Source organism: Trachypithecus francoisi, unplaced genomic scaffold (genome assembly GCF_009764315.1).
Source record: "Trachypithecus francoisi isolate TF-2019V2 unplaced genomic scaffold, Tfra_2.0 Lachesis_group0, whole genome shotgun sequence".
Classification (NCBI taxonomy): Eukaryota; Metazoa; Chordata; class Mammalia; order Primates; family Cercopithecidae; genus Trachypithecus; species Trachypithecus francoisi.
Genome location: NW_022681453.1, coordinates 52751635 through 52774005, shown reverse-complemented (window position 1 = coordinate 52774005; position 22371 = coordinate 52751635). Strand labels below are relative to the sequence as shown.

General features: G+C 40.9%; 1 protein-coding gene across 1 annotated transcript in view; it reads left to right on the top strand.

Moving 5' to 3' along the window:
- RAD18 (RAD18 E3 ubiquitin protein ligase) overlaps positions 1-14120 on the top strand; it is a 77358-nt gene extending 63238 nt beyond the window's left edge. Inside the window, exons 12-13 of the mRNA XM_033210530.1 lie at positions 4312-4374; positions 12522-14120. Coding sequence (XP_033066421.1) covers positions 4312-4374; positions 12522-12624 — 166 coding nt within the window. The 3' untranslated portion in view covers positions 12625-14120. The remainder of the gene's footprint in view (positions 1-4311; positions 4375-12521) is intronic.
- Positions 14121-22371: the final 8251 nt, after the last annotated feature.

Sequence of the window (22371 nt, the reverse complement as noted above, 5' to 3'; positions counted from 1 at the left end):
GTACCTAGCAGTCAGTCTTCTTTGTTTCCTTGTGGGAGGATAGCTCAGCCATTGGCTTTATGACTCTGGAAAGGTGCCTGGCACGTGGGATTTTAAATTAATCTCCCAGAGTTTCAGTTTCCTCATTGATAAAATGGAATAGCTTTTTTTGTTTGTTTGTCCCTCTAACTTCCCTGGATGAGTCTACAAAGCAAATTAGATGATCATATATTGTGAATGCTTTGTAAATAGAACATAAACTTATTGTTGCTTGGTTTCATCTCTTATTAAGGATTTTGCATGTATTAAGTTATTTTTATTATTTTTTCTTATCTGGAGCTCTCTTCATTTTATCTTTTGTTAGTTCTAGTGGAGAGCAGTGAAACTCTTAGCCTTGTTTTTTCCAGAACTTTGTTGATGGTTGTGTGACAAACACCTTATTGATAAATAGGCAGGAGAGGGAGGTATTCTTAACTCTGGTAAAATCAATAGCATTTGATTTTTCTGCTACCACTGTTGAAGCAGCACAATGTGGCAAAAGAAGATGAGTTTTGTATTCCCATTCCTGTTTTTCTACTTTAATTTCTCTCAACCTTTGTCAAATGGGGAGAAAACTTAGGGTACTTCTGTGAATTAAAGCTAATGTGAAGGCTGGACGTGGTGGCTCAACACCTGTAATCCCAGCACTTTGAGAGGCCAAGCAAGGTGGGAGGATCACTTGAGCCTAGGAGTTTGAAACCAAGCCTGGGCAACATAGGGAGATGCCATCTCTACAAAATATTTAAAAATTAGCCAGACATGGTGGTATGTACCTGTAACTACTCAGGAGACTGTGGTGGGAGTATTCCTTGAGCCCAGGAGGTTGAGGCTGCAGTGAGCTGTGATTGTACCACTACATTCCAGCCTGAGTGACAGAGAAACACCCTGTCTCAAAAAAAAAAAAAAAAAAAGCTAATGTATACAAAGTAATTATCACTGTGGCTTGTAGAGGTAGTTGCTCAGAACATGATAATTTTTGTCATTGTCATAATTGAATGAGTTTTTTGGAAACTGGAACTTTACTATTCTAGTATGTTGTCAGCCAACTGCTAAAATATTTGGCTTATAAACTATTGTTCATCTTACAGAACAGATTACTAAAAATAGGGGTTCAAGGAAAGATTCATGGTAGCTGATAGAATTTATTTAAGTACCATTGTTTGGTCGGCATGTCATCCTGCATTGATCCTCCAGTGATCTACCCTTAAAGAGTTATTGTTTTAAACTGGATATACTCAACCACGTTCATATTAATGCCACAATTAAGGGAAGAAATGGCGGGGGTGGGGGTAACTACTAGATAATAGAAAAATTCCACTTGTAAGTAATCCTTAATCCTCAGGATTTTTATAGCAGATGTTTGCGTTTTTTCCTACCCCACAGTACCCTGTGTACCTGCCATGCCGGTTCTGATGAATTTGCACCCTGGTGTCATAGAAACAGTGGAAATGAAAGATTAAAATAGAGCACATAATCATCAGGTTTTCTCCGACAAATTGTAGCATGGTGCTGAGGCAATTATTCAGATAATTCAGACCCAAATCTGTTTCATGAAAATGGAACTGACATTTGTTGAACATTTACTATGTACCAAGCTCTATGCTAAACATTTAGTGTGTTATATTGAATAAGCTTTTAAAAAACTGCAGGGAATACCTGTATCATTATCCTGATTTTATACGAGGATATCGACACAGAGGAAAGTTAAGTAACTTGCCCAAAATTACACAGTAAGTAACAGAAATGGGACCTCAACTTAACTTTGTCTGACACTGAAATCTGTGGGTTTTTTCTCTAACATCAGTCATACATTTGCCAGAGGTGTTTGACATCTTACTTTTCAGCTTCAGAAGTAAATTCTTTACTAGTAGAATGAAATAAGATGCTACAAAAGGAATGTGTGAAGATAGTGTTTTCCTTTGCTGAAGAAGCTTTGCTACTTTCAGTCAGAGAATGACAAGAGTGAGATATTACTGGAAAACCCGCTTGACCAAGGTGTGCATGTGTGTTTGCATGCACACACACAGAATTAGCTTACATTTCTGCAACTTTGACCTGAAAATAAGGCTAAAAGCTAATGAAAAGGTGTGAAAAATTAATTGCAGGTGTTCTAAATAAAACTATTAACATCTTCCTGGACCAAGGTTTGGAATTCCATCGAATTCAAGATTCAATTTTGAATCTTTGCCAGTGAGTCTTTCTCATATGTAATCTATATATTAATATCCACTGTAGCCTGGACCAGTGGGGACATCAGAGAGTGCCATTTGAATGCCCTTCCACAGAGCAGCTGTAACGTTCATGTACCAAACCTTATGTTCATCCAGCTTCTGGAAGCACGGCCTTCCAGAATGTTTCAAGACCAAATAGTAGACAAGCTGAAGTCTACTCTGAAAAAGTTCCTTGTTCTAGACTTCAAAGCTGTAGTTGTGTAGGCTTGTATGTGCTCTGACCCCAGAAATATCAGAATGAGTAATTAATTTTCTCCTTTGGAGGATTTTTTAGATGTCTTGAAAGAATATTAAAGGAATTTTTGATCTTTAAGGCATATTAAAATGACTAAGACTTCAAAAATATTAATTGCTTTTATCCACAGGGAAGCGATCTGAGAGTGATAATTTTAGTAACACTGACTGCTATACCTAAGTGTCTTTTTGTAAAATCCTATTTGTGAAACTATGTTTAATTTTAGGAATGTGGTTTTTGAGCAGATTTAGTAATAAGTACATTACTTTAAAAAGGAATGAGTAGTTCTGTCTGGTATTTTAATTGTATTAGCATCAACTCTATTTTTTAGTGGTGACTAGAATTGAAACAGCAGATATAGCAGATAATCCTGAAACTTCATTTTAGATAAAATTCTGAACCTCCCAGATTTTGTATCAGTCCATTTAGTGATCTGGTTGTCATTCAGGTGAGTGCCTGAGGTGGGGTAGAAGGAAAGGTAATGGGAATTGAAGACACCAGGGAGCTGTGAGCCTGGCTGGGCAGTGACATTGAAGTCGCAGAGGAAGAGGAGATTGCAGGCAACTTCTGAGATGTGTTTTTTGTAAACCACCTCTACCATCTGTTTTCACTGCGGTAGCATAACAAAAACCTCATAGGTTTATGTCATTAGTATAGTGCAAATATTTTACTTTAACAAATCAGTGATTTGTGCTGATGATTTGAAAACCCCTAGGTAAATTGATCACAGACTCAGATCGCTTCCCTGTGGATAAAAGCAATTAATATTTTTGAAGTCTTAGTCATTTTAATATGCCTTAAAGATCTGAGAGTGATAATTTTAGTAACACTGACTGCTATACCTAAGTGACGTTAGTTGACAGACTTGGCCATCCTCCTTTCTTAGCTGGACTAGTAGAGATGCTTCATAACCTTCCTGTTTAAAAAGCATTGTGTGTGTTGTGGAGCATGGGGTGGGGGGCCGGGGCGGTGTTGGCAAGAAGCTGACTTTACTCTTTCTCCAGCTGTGTGACCCCTGCAAGGCCCCAGAACTACATGATCCTCCCCTGCTCCCATTTCCCTAACTCATGGGTTTTCAGTAGGAGCAGTATCACCCCCAAAGGGTGGAATTTTGTTTTTCATGGGGGTAGGGAGTGGGTAAAAAGGTTACTCTGTATATGCATAAAACACAGATATATATACACACACACACACATATCCGTGCTTTATACATACACATACATATACACATACACATACACACAGAACACATGAACAAATAGACATCATATTTGTGGTACTAAAATGTCATGGGGTTAGGGGGAAATGTGTAAAAAGACTCCTTAGGAAGATGATAGTTTTAAAAGCTTGAGAAACCGTACCTTAAGCACATCAGGTAAAGAAGAATGGATGACACTGCAGTAGAGAGAAGGGTATGAAAAGGTTGGGTTAAAACAGCTTCAGCTTTGTTTAAAATTGGAGTAGTTCTCTCTGAGGTAAGGAGTAGCAGGAGCTGGGGTCTTGTAAATAGAAGGATTTAGAACAACTTCTGTTGAAGTAGGGGTGGCAGGGAATCTCAGCCTCCCTGGCTAGTGGAAAATACTAAAGTTGGTAAAATGTGCCTCAGTGTTCTTCAGTGCTTTTGGCCTTTGCTCCCCCTCTCCTAATGGAAACTACATTTGGCTCTCTCTTTCCTTGCCCACCCCCACTCTCCCTCCTTTCTCTCACTGGTAACCATTTGTTTGCTTTCTTTCAGTATAGACTCATTTGTTTTTTCTAAAATTTTATATAAATGGGATAATACAGTCTTCTTATTGTCTGTCAATACTGATGTACATATCCTTTTAGTTCCAGTTCAGACATCATAAGAGATCTTTTAGAAGAAGAGGAAGCCTGGGAAGCATCACATAAGTGAGTTCTCATAATCATGAAATAAACGTGCACTTTGACCTGAGAAATTATGCTTCTATGCAGCTGATTTTCAAACAAAATGATATTTGTGCTTTCTGGTTTGAAGGAGTAGTAATCCACGTGCAAGATAAAGATTTTCGGTTTACTACTTGTTTCTATATATTTCTGCTAAGAAATGGAATCCTATATAACTGCAGTTATGTATCAGATGTTATTTCTGTATGGATAAATTGTTCCTATGGGCAATTAATACACTCATGTGTCACTTAACAATGGGGATACATCCTGAGAAATGTGATTTCATTGTTGTGGGAACATCAGAGTATACTTACCTAGATGGTAGAGCCCACCATACAGCTGGGCTCTAGGGTATACAGCATATTGCTCCTAGGCTACAAACCTGTACAGCGTGTTATAGTTAGGCATTTGTAATGCAATGGTACCTGTTAGTGTATCTAAACCTAGAAAAGGTCCAGTAAAAACATGGTATTATAATCTTATGTAATTGCCACAATGCAGCTAGAGCCATCTTTTCAAAGTGCAAATCTGATCACTGTTACTCATCCCTCTGCTCTAAAAGTCTTGAATGGCCTCTTGTTTGTTTTAGGTTCAAGAAGGGACTCTTTAATATGCCTAAAAAGTGCTAAATGATTGGATCTCTTTCTCCAGACTCATCTCTTATTATTTACTTCATATTCATATTCTCTCTGCTTCATCATATAGACGTCTTAGGTCCTCCTGCATGAAAAGCTCTCTCCCACCACAGAGCCTTTGAACTTGTCCCTCTACCCAGAGTGTTCTTTATTTTTTCGTCTAGTTTACACCCCTACTCACCAGCTCAGGTTCTTCCTAGATCCAGTCCTCCTACTGTAGGCGCTTACGGCACTGTGTCCATCTCTTTCCAGCACATTTGTATGATTGTTTGCTCATCACTCCTACTGGTCTATAAGTTAGGCATTTTAACCCCAATGTCAGCATGAACCTAACTCATAGTAAATACATGTGTGATCTCATTTAAATATAGCACTATTATATACTGTTATCCCTGTTTTACAGTGAGGAAACTGAGGCTAAAAGGGGTAAGTCTCCAGCCCAAGGTCATATAGCAATAAGTAATAAGTGATGGAGATGAGATTCTAACCTAATTGTCAAAAGTCAGCGTCCTCAACCATTAAACTCTACTATCTTTCCAGAGGAGGAGAGGTTTGCTGTGCAGTTGACATTTTGTCGTTTCGTAGCTGAATCACTGGGAGAGTGGAAAAGTATGGTGTATCCAGGGGACACATGGGTTTATTATGAAATATGTGGTGGTTCAAGCAGTAGCATTTTATGTAAGTTTGAGATTTTGGCTGCATTACTGTCTCTCACCTAAGCATTATTTAACTTTGAGTTCTGGGAGAGGAGGCAACTCCTTAGCTAATTACTTTCCTCTTGTACCTCTTCATGCTGAACTAACCCTGACACTAGTGACTATGATGAGCCCAGAGTTCCTGAGCCCAAGCCTGTTCTTGATAATGATAATTTCTTTTTTTTTTTTGAGACGGAGTCTTGCTCTGTCGCCCGGGCTGCAGTGCATGGAGTGCAGTGGCCGGATCTCAGCTCACTACAAGCTCCGCCTCCCGGGTTTTACCCCATTCTCCTGCCTCAGCCTCCGGAGTAGCTGGGACTACAGGCGCCCACCACCTCGCCCGGCTAGGTTTTTTTTTGTATTTTTAGTAGAGACGGGGTTTCACCATGTTAGCCAGGATGGTCTCGATCTCCTGACCTCGTGATCTGCCTGTCTCGGCCTCCCAAAGTGCTGGGATTACAGGCTTGAGCCACCGCGCCCGGCGATAATGATAATTTCTTAAAGTCATTACTACCAGAAAGCACTTAGAAAACAAATCCCATCATTTCACTTTTTAAAGAGGAAAGATACAACAGCTCGTCTAGCCCCACCCATTTGTTTTATAGAGAAGGAAGCTGGGCTCCAGAGAGGTAAACTGACCCTTGGTCAAGGTCCGAGGACTGGTTAGTGATACCACCAGGATCAGAATCCAGGCCTCCTGATTTCAGCAAAATATAGAATAAACAGCCTCAGTTCCTTCTAAGGAAGAACTTATGCTGTGATGTAGTTTTAAAAGCAGAATCAGGAAAAGCCTCCAGAGCTTTACTTTTCAACAAAATGTTGCAGTTCTACAAATACCCATCTTAAGCTTATAGGCATTTTTTTTGTAGTACCACAAGTGGCATATTTGAGATATTAGTCCTGGAACATACCATATCAGTTCCAACACATTCTCTTAATTCCACAAATGATTTAGAGGTTTCGTTAGCAACACATGGCTCCATATAAAGCAGTGTTTTCGTAAGCAGCAGGAAACTTATTCTCTACAAACTGGTCTTGGGGTCTTATATCTACATTTTGTATTCTTTTATGAGATGATCAGTCAGGGGTGGCCACAAGAAGAGACACAAGAGAGGCTCAGGAAAACAAGTTTCATTATACTCACAGGTCCTAGAGACACGACTGTGGCTTCAGCCAAGCTGCCAAGCTGAACCACTCGCAGTTGCCTCATGAGTTATGCCGCCTTGCCTCTGGCCTTTGCACACGCTGCTGCTTCTGTCCAAATTGCCCTTTCCCCTTTCTTCATCTAGATAGCAGTTGACATTCCTTTCTTCATACTCTGTTCAGAAGCCCCTGATTTTACTCCAGCAGCACTCTCACCCTTTCTAGTGAGTAAGTACACTGGATTTTAAATCCCTAGCACCTAGCACTATGTCTGGGCAGCCCAGCATAGGCACCCAATAAATATGTGAATGAATGAATGTGTCTGGCAGTCAGTCAGTCAATCAGTGTTTATGGAATTTGAATATATTCACTAGTAGATTCTATGTTCTTACTTGGCTTCAAGAACCTGTGAATGAATAAGGATCGCCACTGTAAAAATAAAATTTTAAGCCATCAGCTGACTGAACAGACTCCCCTGTTGGCCAAGGGGACCCATAGAAACCTTAAAAACAGTCCCTGGCCATGACAGCACAGGAGGTCAGACATGCCTCATCATACCTCCTCCCTTTTGCAGTGTAGACATAACAACTGGCCAACATTAATGTTAGAATTGAGATCATAGGACTGACAGAACGTATTTTTTTGTGGCAGTAAAATACCAAATTATAGACAGGACCTAAGGCCATGCGAGGCAAGGGTTAAGTAAATCACCCCACACTTAAAGAGTAATTATGTTCTAATTGCTACAAGGCTTTTCTTTTTCTCTAGCAGCTAAACAAGCACTGGCCTTGAGATAAACAATATTAAAACAATTGTAGCACATCTACTGCCGGAAGCTGACTAACTGACCCTCTGTTCCACAAGCTATAACTACAGCATTGGTTTGACAAGAGACTGATTTCAGTAACTTTCTCCTGATAAGAGACCACTGATCATGGACTGGTTCTGGCCAGTTTTATAGTGGCTGAGCAGTTGGGTGCCTTTGTGTCCTAAAAAGACCTTTTGACATATAAGGCCTAATTGTAATGTATGTAAATATTGAGTCTCCACCCCAGAATGAACATGGGTTGTGTGTAACATGCATGCATGCATTAGGACTTGCATTAGAACCCCCCTTTATGAATAATCATAGCTCCTCCTGTAACCTGTTGAATATGTATGTTTGGTCCACACATTCACCATAAATCCCTTTTCCCTCTTCCTCTCCCTTACAGTACCTGTCTTTTGGGCTCTGCCGGAGTTAACACTTCTCAGCCTTGTCGGAGTGGTCACCTTACAGGCTGTAATTGTTTATAAGAAATAAAGGCTCCTTTCCAAATTTGTAAATTTGGTTTTTAAGCTAACACCACTTAAAAACCTTGCTAACTCTTTGTGTCTATCTCATAGTGTCTTTAAAAGAAAATTTTAGAAAATAACTTTCTCTTACAAAATCGGAAAAGGAGGAATTATTTTCTCTATTAATAGTCTACATTTCATCTTAAACCCATGAGAAGTTGTTTGCATGTACTTATGAGCCTGTCATTTTGTTAAATGATACAATTACTGTAATTGAAAGTACTTCCAGCAGGAAAACAGTGAATCCCGTGTTTAAAAAAACAAATAAAAGGAAACTCAGGCCTGTTTACAGTGGTCCTTGATCTGACCACTCTCTCTATAATCAACATGAGGCAAGGAGAGCCACACACCAGGAGATTCTTTCTATGGACCTACCAAGAAGGAAAGTAGGTCATCCTGGAAATAATGTATATTGGAAGCAGGTTAATAATGAATGGCTGGATCTCCTAAGGCATGGTTTTGCATTCAATAGATTCAGTACTTTAACAGTAGATAGATTCAGTACTTTAACGGTAGGTGCCTCACGGTGGCCCTCCCCAGGAATATCCTCCCATCTGGCTAACATGCTATTGTCAGATTTTACTAAAAGAAATTCAGTAGTAATACCTGCTGTAGACCAAGAATTTAAAAACCTGCTGCACCTGTGAGATCTTAGTAAGTGTTATTCTAGTAAGTCAATGCGTTATATGCATGGAAAAAAATATGGCTTGGGTTATTCTATTAGGATTCTTGCATCTTAGGGGATGAGGTGTTTTAGAGAATTGTTCTGGGAGTACCACTGAAATACTCCTTGCCAGGAACTCCCCTCCTAAGGAAGTGGAAGTATAGATGACTTCTTCCACTACCTCAGTAGCTGTGTCTGTTGCCAGCTATCATAAAGGCAAATCAAAGAGGGGAAACATGGAAAGAAAATATTACTGAAAAATGTTAAAGGATTATTAAAAACAAAGTATGAGAATAAAGAGCAATAAAATAGAAGTTAAAAGTAAGGAGGAACATTCCACTAAAATTTAAGCCTTAAAAATAATCAGAAGTCAAACAAGTAAATGATAATAAAACATTAAGATAAAAAATTTGACATGGTAAAAGTTGAGAGATTTTTAAGAACATAAACTAAAACATGAAAAAAACTAAAAATGATAAGAGTGATACCAAAAATGGTGGAAATTCTCTGCTCCATAAATGCAATAAAAAAACTGCAAAAATTGTCAGATCCAACTTTTTGGAAAACTCTGAACATTAACCGAAGGCAGCAGCACTTTAGGGGGCATTTATTCAAGAAAAGTGTCTGAATCTCAGTGAGAACAGTGAGTTTTGTGGTGATTCATCTGGCTTTGTTCTCATCCTTCTCTCTCTAGTTCCTCTGTGGCCTTGGAAGCCAAGAGTCTGCAATCATGGTGAGGAGCAGGAGGCTGATAGCCTGCAGAGAAGGCAGAGTGGGGTTGGAGCCCCTTTAAAGCCACATTCCTGGAGAATTTTTACTTAGCCTATCTAATGGTTCCCTGGAAGACTTTACTTGCCAAGACTATCTTTACTTTACCTGACTTGGAGCTTGCTCACTTCAAAAAGCCTTTTCTTTAAGGGTGTTTGTTGAATGCAGTTAGAGACGTTTGACTAGCTTTGTAGCTGTCTGAGGTGGTACATAACAATTGGGGCAAACGATATGCTAACCAAAAAGCCTAATAGTAAAAGCTGAAGAGTAAGATTTCCATGGGGGTTTTGAACAGCTGTAAAATATTACTGGGAATCTAGAGGGTCACTCATTCATAGAGCTTCTGTGCATGCTTAGGAAAGACCTAAGGAAGCACTAAGCTTTCACCCCTGGTTAACCATGAGGCTGTGTGCAAGCAGGAAGTAGAGGCTAAGGCAGAGTTGTCCACTGAATGTTGAGTGAATGTTGATTGCATGCCCCAGCATGCACACAGAGCCCTTCAGCAAAGACTGGTTTTGCTAAGAGTTTCTGTATGATACTGGTTCCAGAGGTCTAAGGAACTGTTCAATCATTAGTGGACTACAAAGCTAATCAAGCAGACACTTTTAGTTGCCATACACAATGAAGAATACATATTTATAGGATTGGTTTAGAAAAGTCACTAAACAGGCCGGGCGCGGTGGCTCAAGCCTGTAATCCCAGCACTTTGGGAGGCCGAGACGGGCGGATCACGAGGTCAGGAGATCGAGACCATCCTGGCTAACACGGTGAAACCCCGTCTCTACTAAAATATACAAAAAATTAGCCGGGCGAGATGGCGGGCGCCTGTAGTCCCAGCTACTCGGGAGGCTGAGGCGAGAGAATGGCGTAAACCCGGGAGGCGGAGCTTGCAGTGAGCTGAGATCCGGCCACTGCACTCCAGCCTGGGCGACAGAGGGAGACTCCGTCTCAAAAAAAAAAAAAAAAAAGAAAAAAAAAAAAAAAAAGAAAAGTCACTAAACAATAATAGCAAACAGCAACAACAACAAATCCTGGAGAGATCTTATTTGTTGGTTGTTTATTTTTGGTATTTATCATGATTGGGGTTCTTTGACCAACTTTGATCTTGATTTGATGTGTTTCAAATTTTTAGAAAATCCACAGCCATGTGTATTTACATACTTATTTTCCACAGTTCTTTCTCTCCTTTCTTCCAGGCATTCCAGTTATACACATATTATGCCATTTTTATTGTCTCACAGTTCTGGCTGCTCTATTCTATATGCACCCCCTCACTCCTTTTTCTCTTTGTATCTTAATCTGGATGGTTTTTATTGACATATCTTCAAGTTCACTAAGTCTTTTTATCAACTTTATGTATTACACTTAAAGCCTATTGAAGGAATTTCCATCTCAAAATGGGTTTTTTCCCTTGCATTATTGTGTATCATACTTTTTGAATGCTGGCCATACAGTGAAGGACCATAGGGACTGAGGTCAACAGTGTTTGTGCCTAGAAATGGGCTTCCTTCTATTGGGTCATTAGTGTTGGGAGTTGAGCCAGGTAATTCAGAGTTGACCTGGATTGGAGTTTCCTAGTGACTAATGTGACCTTCAGTGCATCCACTTCAAGGTACTCTAGCAGATGGCTGCTTTGACTTCTGTTTAGTGTTGGGGCTGGATTGCCAGAGGGTTTGTCTCACTGATTTTACTCCCATTTTCCTTTCAGTCATGCTTACTTGTCTGCACCCCATAGGGACGTATCTTCACCATGTTCGTATCTCTCCCTCAACCATTTCCTGCTCCTGCTTATTGCTTGGTGCTAGGCGCATGGTGGGAAACAGCCAGGGTTCACTGTTATCTCAGTCCAGCCTGAGTCTTAGGTAGGCCCTGTGTGCTTAGGGATGGGCCTTTCTCAGCACTTCTGCCTCCTCCCATGGTATCAGGCTACCTTGACCAAACCTCTGCTTGATGTCAGTGTAAGGTCATCACTGGAGATGATTTTCTGCCCCTCCTGTAAGGTAGAGGTTTTAGTTTCTACATTTCCCCTGGCACAGTGAATCTTTGCCTGCGTTCCTGCAAATGAGGTCATATGCCTCCCCTTGAGGCAGACTGATTTCACCTCTGTTCCTTCCCCAGAGGCCATGGGTCTTTGCCAGAGCCCCAGGGTGAGTTTCCTATGTTTCCCTCAGCAATTGAAAAGCTTATGCTTCATGGGAGAGAAGCATTCAAGAAAGCAGGCAGGACTTCTTCTTGTCCCCAGTAGCCACTGAAGTGGCTCCTCTCCATTCTCTTTCCCTGCCCCCAGTCTTCTTGTGAGCACCTGACGGAGGCTCGTGGAAAAGAGCTGGCAAGTGTGTGCAGACACTCCTTGTGTCAGTGGCCCGCAGTACTAGCCTGTACTTAAGAAATTAGGAAAATCTTAGCTGATTCTTCTTCCCTGTTTGTATGGTAGCCACCTCGTTCTCCAACACTCTGCCAAAAGTGAGAGACGTGTGGCCCATCTTTGGAGGGGCATATTTTTCTTTGGAATTTTGCTTTCTTAGTTCCTTTACAACCTCAGGTCTCTGAAGGATCAAGAAGAGTAAAGATTTTGTTAGACTGCCTGGCTTTTTCTTGTTGGGATGGGAGCAGCTTTTTGTTTGCCTTTTTTTTTCCAGTCCTCTACATGCTAAACAGAAGCATAAAACTCCTAAATTTTAATTCAGCAAAAGGGACTATCTGTAATCCTTGCTAATTCACTAATTCATAAAGTGGAAATGCTAATAATAACAATTATGAATTCACAGAATAGAGGGTTATTTTGAGGTTTTAATGAAATAATACGTGTGGAAACACTTGTAAACTAGAAACTGCTGTAGAATAATAATCATTACTTTCTAAGATGCCATTTCTTTTTTCTATCTTCAGAAACGATCTTCAAGACACAGAAATAAGTCCAAGACAGAATCGCCGCACAAGAGCTGCTGAAAGTGCTGAGATTGAACCAAGAAACAAGCGTAATAGGAATTAGTGTGGGCTTTTGCTGACTTTTCAAATGCAGTGATTAGAATAAGGGACTTTTGGTTGCCACAGACAGATTTCCTGTTTATAAATGCCCAAGGAAAGATGCTAAATTCTAAATATTTTGGTTAGCTGATGTTCATTCTTTTCTGCTTTTCCAGAGGGGAAAAATATTACAAAATATCCTTACTTGGTCAGTTGCCTCCTTCCTCTAAAACATCTCTATCTAAAAATACTAAAAATACGTTTTGCACAGGCACCAGCTTTGCAGAGTAGGCAGACTGTTTGGCACTTTGGCAGAGGGATTTGGTTTGGTTTGGTATGGTTTGGTTTGATATCTAAATTTCAGAATGTTCTTAGGCCATTCTCCTTCTCTTCCATGGAGAATCTAACCTCACAAAAGGATTCTTTCAACCTCTTTATTACAAGAAACAGTTGAGTTAAATGTTTATGATTTTGGAAAGGCAAGATGTCAGTTCACATCCTTGGTGTGTGTAAGTACCAATGCAGGTCGCCACCATGCCTGTATTACAGCAGCTCCATGATAGTTGTTGCCCGAGGTTAATGTAGTTGTTTGTTAGACCTGTGTCTTACACATTTCTCAGAGTAAGATATTAGTATTATAATTTAAAGCCACAACAGTCAGAAAGTCACAATAACTTAGAAACATTGCACATATTCTTCTGAAATAGCACTTAAAAATGATTAGTGTATTTTTTCACTTGGGTCAATCAAATCTGTAACACTGAATCCAAGCTATTAAACAAAAAAAAATACAATGAATGAATTTTGTAAATGAATAGAGTGTATCAGTTTACAATAGTATTCTTAAAACAGGATCCTCTGGATAGCTGAATATGGGTTAGAAATCATTGAAATGGATTGGTCAGAAATTGCTATCTGTGTGTAAAATGTCTACCAGTAGCCAGATGCTTCCGGAGTTCATAATGCCTCTCTGGCATTTCAGAGCCAGCATTCCCCAACTCCCACCCCTCTGCCACCCCCCAACCCAAACACATCTTTCAAATGAGATGACAGCAAATGCAGCAATGTTAAGACAAGAAATTTATGATTTGCCGGGTTCAACATTTATGACCTCCCCTTTCCAAAGACTGTCTCCGTTGACCTTGGCTTTTTGATGTGCTTTGGGGTTTCTGATAATGTGCGGAGTCTCATTATGGCTGAGAGTTTAGTGTTTTCACAGTGAAGTCCAGACATTTGATTTCTTTATGAGTTCCTTGTGTTAGAAATGACTATAGAAAAATTTGTCATAATAATTTCATTTGCTTGAAATCCTTCATGGTGCATTAAGGAAACTAAAAGCACCACTTACCAAATCCATCAGCAGAACTGATGTGAGGTAAGTGAGCATGTCAAACAAAATAGGGGCTCACGTGAATATATTTATGTCACTGAGTTGTCAGAAATTATGTCAAAATTAAAACTGCTTGTTTCATGACAAATTACACAGTCTGTACATTAAACTGGAAGTAATTACTACTTTAATTGCAGCAAAAGGAGTTTGTGAGGGAGTGGTGAGATCCAAGACTGGGAAAGCAGGCACATGAGTTCATTCAGCAAATATTTAGTTATCTTCTTAGTTATATATCTGTCACTGTGCTGACACTGGGAATACAAAGGTGGCCAAAGATCAGCTAGAACAGTGGTTCCCAGTGGGGTGGGCAGAAAGATTTTGCCCCCCAGGAGACAGCTGGCAATGTGTGGAGACACTTTTGGAGGTGGAGGGTGGTGAGGGGTACTACCAGTATCAGTGGGTGGAGGCCAGGGATGGTGCTGAACATCCAACCCTCACGTGTTAGCTTGCCAGGGCTGCCATCACACAATACTACAGACTGGGAAGCTTAAACAACAATTCTGGAGGCTGGAAGTCCAAGATCAGTAGGGTTTCTTCTTCGGCCTCTCTCCTTGGCTTCCAGACAGTGGCCTTCTCCCGGTGTCCTTGCATGGTCTTTTCTCTGTGTGCACATGACTGTGCAGGACTGGTGTCCTGATTTCTTATAGGGACAGCAGTCATTGGATCAGGGCCCATGCATATGGCCTCATTTTACTTTAGTTACCTCTTTTTTAGATAGAGGACCCTATCTCTAAATACCGTCACACTCTGAGATACTGACAGTTAAGACTTCCAACATATTTAGTGGCAGGGGTTGGGGGGCACACTTTAGCCCAAAACACTCCACAGTAAAGAATTATCCAGTCTAAAATGTCAGTTGTGCCAAGATTGAGAAACCTGTAATGTAAAGGAACTCCCAAGTCTACCTGAAAAATAAGGTCTAAAGAGCTTTTGTTGAGCACTATCTGTTAGCACTTAGCATGTGTTTAATATTCATACATTGAAAGAAATATATGTTTATATCCATCTGACAAATATTAAGGAACTTAGAGTAAGTGGTAGATCCAGAATTGAAACTGATAAACTTCTGGTTCTAAAATTCACCTTTTGTGAAAATACAGTTCTCACCAAACTTACAGTAATTCACTGGTTATTAACTCTTTCTACCTCCTCACTCCCCTCAAAGTTATAACATCTCCCATCAACGTCAGCTCAGAATGGCAGTGATGCTTATGGTTTGTAGGGGTGCAGGTGAGCTGCTGGATGCATTTTAGATGGCCTAGTATGCCAAGCCACCCTTTCATACTCTATACTTGTCTTTTTTTCGACCTAATGAAAGAATTCATACATGTAAGACCATGTATATAATATAGGGAGGTGTGCCTTTAAAAACAAAATCGTATGGTAAAGACTGATATGTCAACAGGGATAGACAAAATAGAGAAGGCTAGAACTGAGGAAAAAAAAAAAAACAGAAACAGTGAATTTCAAACTTCTTCGCATCCGATAAAAGAAAGTAGCAGTGATTCAAATGAGAAACACTTCTATCTGTTATGTACATATTATAAAAGTATGAACATAAGAAGGAAAACCACAACCATTACTTTTTTTACCATTTCAATAATTTTTTTTTGGTTTTCAGTCTGTTTTTTAGACATCCTTAAGAACAACTATCTGAGGCTGTAAACAAGTATTTATATTAACACCCATGATACTGACCTACCTGCACTGAGACCTTAAAGGGGGCATTTCTCCATTCCTTCTGTGTATTTCTGGGTATCCCCAGGTTCAGATATTCAGAATACAGACACAAGTCCATGCTTGCATATGTTGCTGCTCCCCTGACAGACTTCTACCAGCATCTGCCCTCCTCACTGCTGCTCTGTCATGTGCACTGCGGCTGGTCCTGCTAGAAAGTCCTACCTTGCCTAGGACACCATCCCTGATACAGCCCTAGCATGTGCTAGGGCAGCCCTGCCTTCCTGTCCATTTCAGTCTCTTGGCCTTGCTCCACCTTGTTCCAAGTGGAAATGGGAGTGTGCTTTCCCGGTTTGCTAGTGTACTTACTGTCACCCGGACCACAGCGTCCTGTGCAAAAATTTGCTTCTTCTCTCTTCCCCTTTCACTCTTTCTTCTTTCTCTCCTCCCACCCTTTTTTTTTCTTCTTTCCCCTTACCTTTCTTTCCTTTCTTCTCTTCCTCTCCTTCCTTCCTTCAACTATTAGGACTATATGTCAAGTAATATGCAAAAACAAAGACAGGTCCTGCCCTGATGGAGCTTGTAGACCAGAAGGGAAGATGAGCATTAAGTAATTATATAGATTAATGTACAACTGTGATGAGTGCAACAAAAGAGAGGTTCATGGCACTATCAAACATGCAGTGGAGGGATTTTGTTTTTGCCTATAAACTCTTGCCATCGAAAGCTTGAAAATCAGTCTAGGGGGACAGTGTTAATCACCATGTTCTTTCCTTATCCTTGTCTCCCCCAAAATTCATGTGTTGAAACTTAAGAAGAGGTGGGAACTTTAGGACGTGATTAAGTTGTGAGGGCAGAGCCCTTATAGATGGGGTCACAGTCCTTCTAAAAGGGGTTGAGGGAGTGGTTTTGTTTCCTTCCATCCCTTCCGCCACATGAGGACACAGTCTTCGTTCCCTCTGGAGGACTCAGCAACAACGCACCATCTTGGAAGTAGAGAGCAGTCTTCAGACGCTGAATCTGGAATCTGCCAGTGCCTTGATCTTGGACTTCCCAGCCTCCATACCTGCGAGAAATAAATTTATATTGTCTATAAATTACCCAGTCTGTGGTATTTTCTTCTGGCAGCACGAATGGACACCCAGGAACTGATGTGTGCATCTTCTGACTCCTTTGGTTCTAAAATACAAAATATTAGCATAAAATTATGGAAGTCAGCTCATGCTAGTAAGTGCCTGTGTGTCTGCCAACTTCCCAATAGTATCAAGAGAAGCTGGACAAGTCAGAATTTCCTATCACCTATCCAGGATCACCTCCATAAACACACACATACACACACACACACACACACACACACACACCACACACACAGTACTTTAATTTGTCACAGATAGATTCCACAGTGCATAATCAGTTCTATTTAATGATTGTATAACAATCCATCCGGATCTTGTGCCATTTTGCACAGACATTCTACTCTTGGACATTTAGGTTACTTCCAGTTTTTTCCAATTACAAATAATTTAGAAGGCATCATGGTGCATATAGTTTTTTCCATCTATATGATTACTGCCTTAGATTATATTCTCGGAGCTAGAATTATTGGGACCTTAGCTTTTAATAAAATCTATGGCCAGGTTTTCAAAATCGGATACCAAAGTATTCTAAAGGAGTTTTTTTCTCTGCGTCTTAATGGGTTTTAACTAGCTGGGCGAGGTGGCGAGTGCCTGTAGTCCCAACTACTTGGGAGGCTGAGGCAGGAGAATGGTGTAAACCCGGGAGGCGGAGCTTGCAGTGAGCTGAGATCCGGCCACTGCACTCCAGCCTGGGTGACAGAGCGAGACTCCGTCTCAAAAAAAAAAAAAAAGAATCACATTGGAGCTCATCAGTGTCAATGTCACAGCAAATGCAAGGCTTTCATTTAACTATCAAAGCTGAGAGTCCAAAATTGAAAGGGACTAAAACAGAGCAATTCTATGGAATTATAAGCAAACAAAGACCAACAATACTTTTCGTGTTCTAATGTAATAGAAAGATAGGTTCTAATTATCCCTAGTTTCAAATTAGAGATATACAATAGATTGTGTATCCTTAATTTGAAAATCTGAAATCGGAAATGCTCTGAAATTGGAAACTTTTTGAGTGCTGACATGACACTCAAACCCTCACTGGAGCATTTTGGATTTCAGATTTTTTGGATTAGGGATGCTTAACTGGTTAAGTATGATGCAAATATTCCAAAATGCATAATCTGAAACACTTCTGGTCCCAAGCATTTTAGATAAGGGATACTCAACTTGTATTTAAGATCTTTGAGGGGAATGGCTAAGAAATACTTCTATAGTGTTTCACACCCAGTCTTTGGATAGCAGCTGGATACATTTTCTGGCAAGATTCTAGAGCTGCTCTTAATCTAGTGCTCTCCAAAGAAGCCAGCTGGTTTGGTGTCAAATGAATAGACAGCAAGGCTGACATTCTACTGTAAATGTCTTTTCTTGAATGGGACTCAGGTAGGCAGCAAGCAGCGAATTTTTTTGGTCCCCATAACGTAACTTCGGAATTACAAGCACATAGTTGAAACCCCAGGATTCCACATGACGTTTATTTCCATTTGGATCACATAAGAACTGCATCACAGTCTTAAAAGAATTGTATCATATCTTTTATGTAATAGCTGATTTTGAACAGCACTGACTTTCTCATGCCTAATAAGTCTTCACTGCAAAATGCACTTTCTAGGGAACATTACTGAATGAGCTATTTTAATGTAACTATTTGAATGTTAAAGACTATCATCTACTGAAAACATTTTGGCAACATAAGTAATGAATTTCTGAAAGCATGACATCTACATAGAATAATTTGTTTCCTATTTGCAATACATGGTATTGTGTTACTTAGGTTAAAAACCTAAAGAAGGGGGTGGGGCTAAGAGAACCATTATGGTAGCATAATGTAAGGCCCAAATCTGATTGTCGAGAGACTATTCTTACCCACTTTGTCACAGTTTTGTAGAATACAGTCTTCATAGAAGCATATTTGTCTAGATGTATTTTGGGACTTTTGCTGATTTCTATCCAGAAAGGGAAAATAGTTGAATAAATGCTAAAAGTCATAACCCGGTCAGGGGCCGGTTTTTTTTTTTAAAGTAAAAGAATATCGTAGTGATGAACTGTGGGATGGTTCTGTTTTAAACCAGCTCAGCTTGTCCTTCATGCAAGATATATTCAGAGATCCAGATTTCTCTTTGTTAAGTTGTGATGGGCCAAAGTACTTACTAAAGGGTACTCTTTAGTAAGAATGGAATGGAACCCCGAAGAAAGGAGTGACATACAAAAAGCAGTGGTGAGCAAATACATTGGTAAACACACTGGTAAGTTTTAAGTAAATATAGATTTGGGGATGGGGAGTGGAGTGTGGTTAAAACAAGGTGGAAATAAATAGTAGATAATCATGTGAGACATGGGAGATCAGAATATCAAGGTATTCTGAGGCTCTTGGTATTAGTATTGTTTGGGAGGCATCGACCTACTTTGAACTCTTAAGAATCCATTTTAAGGTTTTAAAGGCAACTCTTAGTGAACACCTGTTTCCAGAAAATGGGTTTCAGGAAAACTTGGTAAAGCCACTGAGGCAGAAAAGATTCGAAGAACAAGGAAAAGCATGGTGAATAAAAAATACGAAATAAGATGGTCCAATAACCCCAAGTATATCAATAATCACTATCCCTGAATGATTAAACTGAACTCTTAAGAGTAGCCAGTGTTTATTAAGTGTGTAGTACGTGCCAGGGCTAAGGGCTTTGCCAGTGTTAACTCAGTCATCGCAACAACCCTGTTGTACAGATAAGGAAACGGGACAAAGGTTAAGACGCGTTCCCACAATAATATGTGACAGTTTCTCAGGTTGGATTTTTAGGAAACAATCTAGCTTTATGCAGTTTACAAGAAACAATCACACAGAAAGCAAAAAGGCAGGAAAAGATACCAGCCAAAGCTAATTAAGTGTAGCAATGGTTGTAACAAATTCATATGTATATTTTTTTCATTTTGCTCTGGATTCGTGGAAACTTGTTATGAGAAATTGGGACTTGAATTAGCTTTTAAGAAGAGATGCAGTTTCCATTAGCAGAAGAGTACAGAGAATGCTGGAGATGTAAAATGACGTCAGGGTGAGGTGAGGAACAGTCATTGCTGGAGGGAACTAAGGGCTGGCCGTATAGGAATGTGGTGTGCTGCCACCTTCCCCTTCTCTTTCCTCTTGGGGTGCTCCTTTCACCAAATGCTGTCCTTCAACGGAAGGAGGCAAAGCGCCTCCTCTGATATGCCTTTCTCTCACCCCATTTTCACCAAAATCTCCACTCAGTAAAGGAAAACAATGTCATTGCATGGATATTCATTTAATGAATACCGTGTTAGGATGTAATAATAAAGAATGTACAAGAAAGAAGCCCTCCCTGCCCAGAGAGCTGCCTGTCTGACGAATCCAGTTCTAGGAGTGGGTCGCTTTCCCTCCCCTGGCCCCTGCTCCCTCATCTTGATATAAAATAGGGCATTTGAACTAGACTCTATCAAGAGCTGGAGGGAACCTCATCTATCATCTAGCTCAATCTCCTCTTCTAAAAGATTGGAAAACAGATTCAGTGGGTGCCTAAGACATAGGGTGTCTTCTGGCTGTAATGTTTCAAGTATCTAAGGCTCAGGTGGAAGTTCTGGCCAAGACACTCCTGCTGTGTGCTCTGCCCACAGATAAGACCTGGACTTAGAGGGCATCACAGAAGGCAGCAGGGGAAACCCACTGCTCCAGCCAAGGGGACAGGAAGGCAGCACTCGGATGTTTCTACGTGGTGACTTTGAATACTCCTGAGACTAGAAATCCAGGGAAATCAAGGCCCAGCCGTCTGTTAGCTGTGGTGACCCTGCTCACTCCCTGGGTTGAGGGTCCAGGAACCTAGCAGCAGACTCACCGAAGAACTGTGCCCTCTTTTGCTTCTAAGGAGAGTCCATCCAGGCCTTGAGTTTCAGACAGGAAGTATTGAGGGTGAGGGCAATTGACCAGCTTCAAACTCCTCAAGCCCCCTTAGGTGAAAAAGGATAATCCTTGTAAGGGGTGAGAAAGAGGGATTTGTATTTCCAGGCCTTTCTATCCAGTGGATTCTTAAACTATTCACTACCCACCCCTTCCAAACCCAGGCCACCTGATTGTCAATCACTTTTCTCTTAAGAGGTGCTGTCTCACTATGTTGTCCAGGCTGGAGAGCAGTGGCGATTCACAGGTGCCATCATAGTGTACTGCAGTCTCAAACTCCTGGGCTCTAGTTATCCTCCTGCCTCGGCCTCCTGAGTAGCTAGGACTGCAGGCAGGGGCCACCATGCCCAGCTCTTTGATCGCCTGTAACAGATTCTTTCCCCATCACACCTCTGCTGGCCCCCAGTCATGCTCTTGCCCTCCTGTACCACCACTGAATCCCTGCTTCAGGTTTCCCGCTCTGACCTATTCGTAGCTGTCCACACACCAACAACTCTTTGACCCCCTCCCCCTTCCAGTGACCTTCATTCCTGTAACCTTCCTACTTTTTCACTGTTTATCATCCCGGGCCCCACATACATGTCCTTACATCCATATTATCCAGTTCAGATTCCATGGCCCATCACAGCCATTCCCTTGCCTCTCCCCTCCACCACATTTGCCTGGCCCTCGTGGTTTTCCTGCCACCTATCTAGTTACTCTTTCTCAGTCTCCTTTGCTCAAGCCTCTTTCTCTGCTTGACTTCTAACCATGAATGAGAAGTGCCCCAGAGACTAGTCTCTGTCTTCTCTAGCTATGTCTTCTCCCTAGTTGGTTTCATCTGGTCACATGGCTTTAAGATCGGTCTCCATGCTAATGATTCTCAAAAGCATTCCGCTCTGTCTTTAACCTCTCACTTTCCTGTAAAGCCTGCTTCCCACTTCCTGGTTATTTGTTCTCCCTAATGCTTTACTGCTCCGCAAAATAATTGTCTTTATTCCCCATCGTCCCCTCCACTCTTCTATGAAAATGAGTATTTTTTTAAAAAAATATTCCTCTCCCCTGAGTTTCAGACTGATTTGCCTGACACGTCCACTTGGCTTAGATGCACCCCAACCTAACATGTCCAAAGGAGAACTCTTGATCTCCTTCCCTATCCCAAGCCTGCTTCTTCCCAAATCTTCCTATTTCAGTCCATCACACCCTCATTCACATAGTTGCTCAGGCCAAAAACTAAGTAATGAGTTGTTGAACAAATATCTGGGGTTTAATTAGGAAGCAACTATTTGTATCTCTTCATAGCCCTTCAAAATGTATTCAGGGGGTTTTCTACCCCTAGATGGAAATTCCTGTGGTCCCATGACTTTTGTGATCACTCTTAGGTAATACAAAAAAAAATACCTATAGTCCGAAGTTAAAATACCTGGTCTCACGTAGTGATAAAAGTCTGACCTTGATTTATAGTTTTCTCCCTACCCCAGCCAGAGCTTGCTGTAATCTGGCTTCTTGCAGTGGATATGGCTGGCTGGTGGTCAGGTGCTTGCGCAGTTCTCTCCCTACCCTATTCTACTTCATGCGTTCACCCGCCCTCCAGCATCTGGCAGTTGGTTCAGGTAGTGGAGAGAGAGAGGAGAAGCAGGGGAACAGGGAAGCTCTTTACTGAAAGGTACTGTCATAAGATGGCTCACCCACTGGGCC